Source organism: Pangasianodon hypophthalmus, chromosome 6, assembly GCF_027358585.1.
Source record: "Pangasianodon hypophthalmus isolate fPanHyp1 chromosome 6, fPanHyp1.pri, whole genome shotgun sequence".
NCBI classification, from domain to species: domain Eukaryota; kingdom Metazoa; phylum Chordata; class Actinopteri; order Siluriformes; family Pangasiidae; genus Pangasianodon; species Pangasianodon hypophthalmus.
In genome coordinates, this window is record NC_069715.1 from 1093634 (window position 1) to 1103302 (window position 9669).

Here is a 9669-nt window from a genome sequence, read left to right on the forward strand (position 1 = left end):
ATCACTGACCACCACTGTTCCCAACGACCAATCACTGATCACCACTGTTCTCAATGACCAATCACTGATCACCACTGTTCTCAATGACCAATCACTGATCACCACTGTTCTTAATGACCAATCACTGACCACCACTGTTCCCAACGACCAATCACTGATCACCACTGTTCCCAACGACCAATCACTGATCACCACTGTTCTCAATGACCAATCACTGATCACCACTGTTCCCAACGACCAATCACTGATCACCACTGTTCCCAACGACCAATCACTGATCACCACTGTTCCCAACGACCAATCACTGATCACCACTGTTCTCAATGACCAATCACTGATCACCACTGTTCCCAACGACCAATCACTGACCACCACTGTTCCCAACGACCAATCACTGATCACCACTGTTCCCAATGACCAATCACTGATCACCACTGTTCCCAACGACCAATCACTGACCACCACTGTTCCCAACGACCAATCACTGATCACCACTGTTCCCAACGACCAATCACTGATCACCACTGTTCTCAATGACCAATCACTGATCACCACTGTTCTTAATGACCAATCACTGATCACCACTGTTCTCAATGACCAATCACTGATCACCACTGTTCCCAACGACCAATCACTGATCACCACTGTTCCCAACGACCAATCACTGATCACCACTGTTCCCAACGACCAATCACTGATCGCCACTGTTCTCAATGACCAATCACTGATCACCACTGTTCCCAACGACCAATCACTGATCACCACTGTTCTCAATGACCAATCACTGATCACTACTGTTCCCAATGACCAATCACTGATCACCACTGTTCCCAACGACCAATCACTGATCACCACTGTTCTTAATGACCAATCACTGATCACCACTGTTCTCAATGACCAATCACTGATCACCACTGTTCTTAATGACCAATCACTGATCACCACTGTTCCCAACGACCAATCACTGACCACCACTGTTCCCAACGACCAATCACTGACCACCACTGTTCTTAATGACCAATCACTGATCACCACTGTTCCCAACGACCAATCACTGACCACCACTGTTCCCAACGACCAATCACTGATCACCACTGTTTGTAATGACCAATCACTGATCACCACTGTTCTTAATGACCAATCACTGATCACCACTTTTCCCAACAACCAATCACTGATCACAATCATCATTACTATTATTATTATTATTATTATTATTATTTTATTTTTTTTTTTTAAGCACCTTTCAGGTCACCCAAGAACCCATCATTTCCCACCGACCAATCAATGACCACCATTGTTCTCCACGACCAATCACTGATCCCCACTGTTTGTCATTGCACTTCTTTTCTTCTTCATTTTAAACTCTCTTCTTGGTGATATTTACAGTAATAAAAGTGAGTAATTCCATCTACCACGACTTCATTCTCTCTGCCTCTGTGACAGAAATGATAGAATTTCGTAAATACGCAAATCTTTTCAGATGAGGAATGGATCATTATGACCAAAGACATCTTCATTCTATAAGAAATAAGTTATAATCTATGATCTTCTATTCAAATAAAACTCTTTCATATTCAATTCTCATTCTTCTGAAGGTGTTCCCTCTTCATGTAACATGTTTTGATATGCAAACGATCATGACCATTCAATGAATATGCAAATCATTCGATGCTGTGATCTGGTGAATTCCAGAAAAGTTTCAGTGAGAAAGTTTCACACTTTAATCTGAAAGAGTTTAAACTGTATAAAAACCCAAACACTTGCACTGAAATTCTCAACAAAACCATGTATGAAAGTTTTATTGACCCAGTGCCAATCAGATTACACTTGAGAAAAGTACTACATGTGATTTATGTCGATATTCAGGTCACAAACCCGCAGCGCTAATTAACCTGACCACATTAATGAGGCGTGTTAGAGAAATGCCTTGTACACCCTTACTTACTGCTCGTTCACAGCAGTGACTCTGCAGATTAGATTCTGATCTATTCTCAGATCTATTTTTAAAGGTTGAAAGAACAGCTCAGTGTTTGGTATTTCACGTTTACTTCTATAGTTTCACTCTGGAGCTCACAAGATTTCTGTAAACACCTGACCTAATCTACATAACCTCATTTTTATTTAAATAAATGATTTTACAAAATAGGAAATAGGAAGCTAAACATTTGAGCTAGAAGTGGAACTATACTGTCATTCGATACTGTCACCTTTTTCATTTTTACATCCTGCTACTGCAGTTATTTCTCTTTTTTTGTTCTGTTTTTGTACAAACTGTTGATCCAAACCATTGAAAATAATCATTTGGTTTATTTATGATCAATTAGATGATCAATTCGACATGCAGTTTACACTTAAACAGCGTCACATGTAGCTTGTTTGGCAAATTGTTAAGATGTTGGAACAATGTCATTTTGGATACCTGTTAATATATAATATATGTCCTTAATATGTCGCTTATTATAGCTTTAGGTGTAGTGGTCAAACAAACAGCAAACAATTAGATTACGTCAATTAATCACTGGAGACACGGTCTGGAGGGAACATCAGCTCATTTATTTATGTATTTATTCGTGTTCAGTGAGCACTTTATCCTTGCGAGGCAAGAATTCACCCTGGACGGGGCACCACACACACACACACACACATTCACACCTACGGGCAATTTAGATCAGCCAGTCCAGCTACACGCTTGTTTACGAGAAGCAGCAGGAAACCCGAGAACCTGAAGGAAACCCAGAGGAAATGGACGTGAGGTGGACGTCACACGAACACACAAACTGAGGACCACAGTGGTGCCCTTCCATCGAAATATTTAATAAATAACTATTAAAACTCTGATAAGAAGGTAAAACTTTGGCACAAGGTACGATTTATGTCTCAAGTAGCTGGTTTGTTAATCACAAGCATGTTGGCACAACATCACTTTGGATCGAATGTTAATAGATTTTTTTTTGATATTGTCTTTTTTTTTTGTTTTTTTAATATAGCTTTAGCCATAGTGGATAAACAACGCCTTAAAAAATTCAAGTGTGTGTTTTTGTCATTTCTCTATATATCTAGGTACAAAATGTCATTTCTTCAAGATTATGGTGCGTCACAAAACAAAAGAGCAGCACGATACACAGGACAACATAAACTCCAAATACACAACAGTGTGAGGAAAAAAAGCAGATCATCAATCAATTAATCACACAAGGCAAATTTTATGCAGGCAGTTTGAGCTGAATTTGGTCATGTGGCAGGTCAGAGCAGATTGAACAAATTATCACCAGAAGGGGGCGCTGTTTGCAACACTGGCAGGTTGAATTCACACATTATACACAAAGATGGCTGGAAAAAAAGTGTATGATTAAATAAATATTTATGCTGATGTGTATTCAATCATTCCAACATGTGTGAGCTGGGAAAGTTTAAGCTTCTGGCTTTTAGGATACAACAAAATAAATCAAATCAAATATAATAAAATCAAATCCTAGGAGAAAAGCTGGTTAAGTTCATAGAAGGAAAAAAAAAATGCAGAAACATTATACTACACAACGAAATAATTTGTTGCCGTTAATTATCGTTCCCAACAGGCAAATTCTTAAAGCTTGGACGTGCTCCAATAGAAAACAGGGGGCGTGGCCAATTTTACAAACAATACAAAACTAAATAACTAATAATTGCAACAGGAAACAGGCAGGTTGTTGCTTGGCATCATTTATTTGGGCATCAAAACATCTGTACAAAAATCCTCCCGCAGTTTAACGCGGTGAAGGAGAGCACTGTGGGAAGACATTACAGTGAGGTTGCACATGTCAAGTTTATCTGAACACAGCACGTTTTTAAAAAGCTTTAAAAAAATAAAGAATGCTATTCCACATCCCACGGAATATATATATATATATTTTCATAAATTTATATCAAAGGTATAAAATCATGAAAAAAAAAGCTCATCATTTACGTCTCTATTTGTCTTCGTGTTCAATCTATCAATCTATCGCTCACACCATATCGCTCATCATTTAAACTCTGCGTGTGTGTGTGTGTATGTGTGTGTGTGTGTGTGTGTGTGTGAGATGCGCAGTGGCCCAGCCACCATATTTAACCCGCGAGACAAATCACCGAATAAATAAAGCGTCCATGGGGGGGGGGGAAGGGAGGGTGATGGGGGGGGGGTGATGGGGGGGGGGGGGGGGGGGGGGGGGGGGGGGGTGATAGCGGCGGATGGTTGTTGACAGAAGCCGGATGTTGATTGGTTGGTGTGGCGAGCGTGGGCGTGAACGTTTACACTCTGATCAGAAAGCTTTAAGCGCCTAACAGTGCGATTATGCAGATATACAGGCTTCTCACAGGCCAGTGCTTTGACTCGCTGATCCAGTGTGTGTGTGTGTGTGTGTGTGTGTGTGTGTGTGTGTGTGTGTGTGTGTGTGTGTAGATATATATTTATATATATATATAAGAGTTTAAATCCAGCGTTGCTCCTCGTCCGCACTGTTTCAGTTCAGCAGGTCACACACACTGGCGTCCACGCTGCAGAAACACACACACACACACACACACACACACACACACACACACACACACACACACACACAGCAGGTTTAACAAAGCCAGACTTCCAGGCTAAGACTAACTCAGATTAACATACATGTTTCTCTGGGTTTATACCAGAGATGGAGTAACAGTAAGTTTATCAGTGAGCTCACACACGCAGCCTGTTCATACAGATACTTCACATGGGAATTTACTGGTAATGCTCAGTGTGAACACAAGCTGGAGTGGGAAACCCCGGGGAAATCCGACGCAGTGATCGAGACCCAGCACAAATTCAAGGTAATAACCATCAGAACCTTAAAAAAAAAAAACGGGGGAAAAGCGAGAAGGAAAAAATACAAGGATATAAACTCCATGAGGAAACTGACTCTTATCTATATCAGTGTTAAAGAATACGACATTGTGGTGGTGATTATTTCACTGACGCTGCACTAATATATGGAATTAAATTGGTGCCAAAAGTATTGAAGGTAACTTTTCAAGAACAAAAATACACAGAGAAAGACGAAAAACTCTCTGAAACTGAAAACACATCAGTGGCAAAACTTTAACACGGTCTTCAAATAAACCGCGTTCTCTTTATTAACAGTTTCTTATTAAAGTTTCCTTTTCGCTAATCATGATTTATGAAAACGCTGCCTGAGTTTTCGTTTACACTCCACAAGTTTACTTTCACCATTCTGGCACAAAGCTCTCATGTAGGCGGGGCTTAACAGCGATTTACTCTCATTGGTTAGTGAGATTTGGATTGACAGCTTCCTGACCTGGAAGTAGAGACTTCAATGGTGTGAATTCTGGAGAACTTTGTAGTGGAGATTACTTACTTACTTAGTTAGTATATTAGTTAGTAATTAATATTTGAGCTTTGAGTAGTCTCATATGAGTATTTTTTCAAGATAAGCTCTCAGGAGAAGCATGGAGCATCAGCTTCTTCATCCTCTTCCTCCTCCTCTTCAGCTGGACACTCGAGCTGTCGATCCAAATCTCACTAACCAATAAGAGCAGATCGTTGTTAAGCCCCGCCCACATGAGAGGTTTGTGCCAAAATGGCGAGAATAAACTTGTAGAGAGTAAAGGGAAACTCTGACAGCGCGTTCATGTTAATAAAGAGAACACGGTTTATTTGAAAACTGTTGAAGTTCACTGTTTTCAGTTTCGGAGTGATTTTCTTCTTCTTTCTCTGTGTAATTCTGTTCATTTCTTGAAAACATACGTTCCATACTTCTGGCACAAATTTAATTCCATAAACTGAGTTTTCCCAACAGCTCGTTTAAAACATTAACACAGAGATCAGAAGATCAGAAGTTGGCGACAAGGAAGAAAAAAGCAGTAGATGGATAGATGGCTTGGGGGATGGATAAATGGACAGAAGGATGAATGGAGGGATGAGTGGAAAAATGGGGGGGTGAAGAGACAGATTGATGGATGTAGGAATGGATGGATAAATAAAGGGAGAAATAAAGGGATAAACAGATGGGTGGGTAGATAGAGGGAAGAATAGAGGAATGGATAGAGGGATGAAGAGATTGGAGGGATAAATTGAGTGAGGGATGGAGGGTTAGATGGGAGGATAAATGGAAGGGTAGAGGGACGGGTGGAAAGATGTGGGGGATGAAGAGACAGATTGATGGAATGGATGGATAAATAGAGGGAGAGATAAATGGATAAACAGATGGATGGGTGGATAAGATAAAGGAATGGATAAAGAGATGGCTAGAGGTATGGAGGATTAGATGGGAGGATAAATAGTAGAGGGATGGATGGGTGGAAAGAAAGGGGGGATGGATAGAGGGAAGAATGGAGGGATGGGTGGAAAGATGTGGGGGACGAAGAGACAGATTGATGGATGTAGGAATGGATGGATAAATGGAGGGAGGAATAAAGGGATGGGCAGAGGGGTGGGTGGATAGGGAAGAACAGAGGAATGGATAGAGGGATGGAAGGTTAGATGTGAGGATAAATAGTAGAGGAATGGATGGGTGGATAAATGGAAGGATGGAGGGATGAATGAATGAGAATCCCAGTAAAATCTTTAAAATCTGTGAGTGTGTTAATTAATTTTATGTTATGACATCACACTGTTCTTATAAGAGTGGCGTAAAATCAGGAAATAAAAGAACGTTACAGAACGCTGAACTCGTCTCCATGGCTCCTTTTCAGGAAGTGGTTCTTCTCACCCCAGGGAGGAGGAGGCACTTTCCTGACAGCTGATTGGTCGAGGGTTAGAGTGAGGAACAGCGTGTGAATTTGGATCTCCGCTCCTGCTTGTGTTCACACTCGACGTTCCCATTAAACTCCCAGGTATCGTGTCCGTGTGAAAGGGGCTCATAACTGCTGCAATGACTCTGCTGTTAGTGCACCTCTGATATGAAGTTGCCATGGCGATTCAGGTTTAGATTAGACTAATCTCAACGTTATCTAGCTAACCAGGTAATGCTGCTTCATAAGATCATCAGATCATTTCCAACTCCCTCTACGCTGCTCTCTTCACACGCCCCATTTAACACTCCATCAAGTGATACACTACACCCTCCGTCACTCCCTCCATCACACCCTCCGTCACTCCCTCCGTCACCCTCCGCCGCTCCCTCAGACACCCTCCGTCACCCTCCGTCGCTCCCTCCGTCGCTCCCTCAGACACCCTCCATCACTCCCTCCGCCACCCTGCGTCGCTCCCTCCGTCGCTCCCTCCGTTGCTCCCTCAGACACCCTCCACCACTCCCTCCGTCACCCTGCGTCGCTCCCTCCGTCGCTCCCTCAGACACCCTCCACCACTCCCTCCGTCACCCTGCGTCGCTCCCTCCGTCGCTCCCTCAGACACCCTCCATCACTCCCTCCGTCACCCTGCGTCGCTCCCTCCGTCGCTCCCTCAGACACCCTCCACCACTCCCTCCGTCACCCTGCGTCGCTCCCTCCGTCGCTCCCTCAGACACCCTCCATCACTCCCTCCGTCACTCCCTCAGACACCCTGCGTCGCTCCCTCCGTCACCCTCCGTCGCTCCCTCAGACACCCTCCATCACACCCTCCGTCGCTCCCTCAGACACCCTCCATCACACCCTCCGTCGCTCCCTCAGACACCCTCCATCACACCCTCCATCACTCCCTCCGCCACCCTGCGTCGCTCCCTCAGACACCCTCCATCACTCCCTCCGCCACCCTGCGTCGCTCCCTCCGTCGCTCCCTCAGACACCCTCCATCACACCCTCCGTCGCTCCCTCAGACACCCTCCATCACACCCTCCGTCGCTCCCTCAGACACCCTCCATCACTCCCTCCGCCACCCTGCGTCGCTCCCTCAGACACTCGCCGTCGCTCCCTCAGACACCCTCCATCACTCCCTCCGTCACTCCCTCAGACACCCTGCGTCGCTCCCTCCGTCACTCCCTGAGACACCCTGCATCGCTCCCTACGTCATTCCCTTAGACACCCTGCGTCACTCCCTCCGTCACTCCCTCAGACACCCTGCGTCGCTCCCTTAGACACCCTGCGTCGCTCCCTTAGACACCCTGCATCGTTCCCTCAGACACCCTGCGTCGCTCCCTCTGTCACTCCCTTAGACACCCTGCGTCGCTCCCTCCGACAGCCTCCATCACACCCTCCGTCGTTCCCGTAGACACCCTGCGTCGCTCCCTCAGACACCCTGCATCGCTCCCTTAGACACCCTCCATCACACCCTCCGTCGCTCCCTTAGACACCCTGCGTCGATCCCTCAGACACCCTGCATCGCTCCCTCCGTCACTCCCTCAGACACCCTGCATCGCTCCCTCCGTCACTCCCTCAGACACCCTGCGTCACTCCCTCCGTCACTCCCTTAGACACCCTGCATCGTTCCCTCAGACACCCTGCGTCGCTCCCTCTGTCACTCCCTTAGACACCCTGCGTCGCTCCCTCCGACAGCCTCCATCACACCCTCCGTCGTTCCCGTAGACACCCTGCGTCGCTCCCTCAGACACCCTGCATCGCTCCCTTAGACACCCTCCATCACACCCTCCGTCGCTCCCTTAGACACCCTGCGTCGATCCCTCAGACACCCTGCATCGCTCCCTCCGTCACTCCCTCAGACACCCTGCATCGCTCCCTCCGTCACTCCCTCAGACACCCTGCGTCACTCCCTCCGTCACTCCCTTAGACACCCTGCATCGTTCCCTCAGACACCCTGCGTCGCTCCCTCTGTCACTCCCTTAGACACCCTGCGTCGCTCCCTCTGTCACTCCCTTAGACACCCTGCGTCGCTCCCTCCGACAGCCTCCATCACACCCTCCGTCACTCCCTCAGACACCCTGCGTCACTCCCTCCGTCACTCCCTTAGACACCCTGCATCGTTCCCTTAGACACCCTCCATCACACCCTCCGTCGCTCCCTCAGACACCCTGCGTCACTCCCTCCGTCACTCCCTTAGACACCCTGCATCGTTCCCTTAGACACCCTCCATCACACCCTCCGTCACTCCCTCAGACACCCTGCGTCACTCCCTCCGTCACTCCCTTAGACACCCTGCATCGTTCCCTTAGACACCCTCCATCACACCCTCCGTCGATCCCTCAGACACCCTGCGTCGCTCCCTCCGTCACTCCCTTAGACATCCTCCGTCACTCCCTTAGACACCCTCCGTCGCTCCCTCAGACACCCTCCGTCGCTCCCTCAGACACCCTCCATCGATCCCTCCGTCACTCCCTCAGACACCCTCCGTCGCTCCCTCAGACACTTCTTTGACACCCTTGGCCACTTTCGGGACACCACTAAACACTTCCTATTCTACATAACTTTCTCATTAGATGTTCCCTAGACACCCTTGTTCACTCTTGAGGGCACTCCCTAGATACCCTTAGTGTCTATCGATACTCCTCTCTATAAGGGCTCCCTACACACTCTTGGTCACCATCTAGATGTTTTTAAATGAAAACAGAAGTTCAGTCTCTATTGTGTGTGTGTGTGTGTGTGTGTGTGACTCACCGGATCACTGCGCGCTCTCCGGTGTGCCATTCCCATAACCGCCTTTAGATTTCATCTGTGCCTGCACCGAGTTCACCTTCAAAACACACACACACACACACACACACACACACAGTGAGTCTCTGCTTCCATGTGCTCATCTTTTTAAACCAGGATCTAAACAATTTACATTAAAGC

At 46.4% G+C, this 9669-nt stretch overlaps 1 protein-coding gene across 1 annotated transcript in view; it reads right to left on the reverse strand.

The window, feature by feature from the left end:
* Positions 1 to 4173: 4173 nt before the first annotated feature.
* The window catches only part of LOC117597548 (CDC42 small effector protein 2), a 10206-nt gene continuing 4710 nt past the window's right edge, over positions 4174 to 9669 (reverse strand). Inside the window, exons 4-5 of the mRNA XM_034305208.2 lie at positions 9493 to 9568; positions 4174 to 4515 (exon numbers count right to left, since the gene is read on the reverse strand). Of these exons, the coding sequence (XP_034161099.1) occupies positions 9497 to 9568 (72 nt within the window). The 3' untranslated portion in view covers positions 4174 to 4515; positions 9493 to 9496. The remainder of the gene's footprint in view (positions 4516 to 9492; positions 9569 to 9669) is intronic.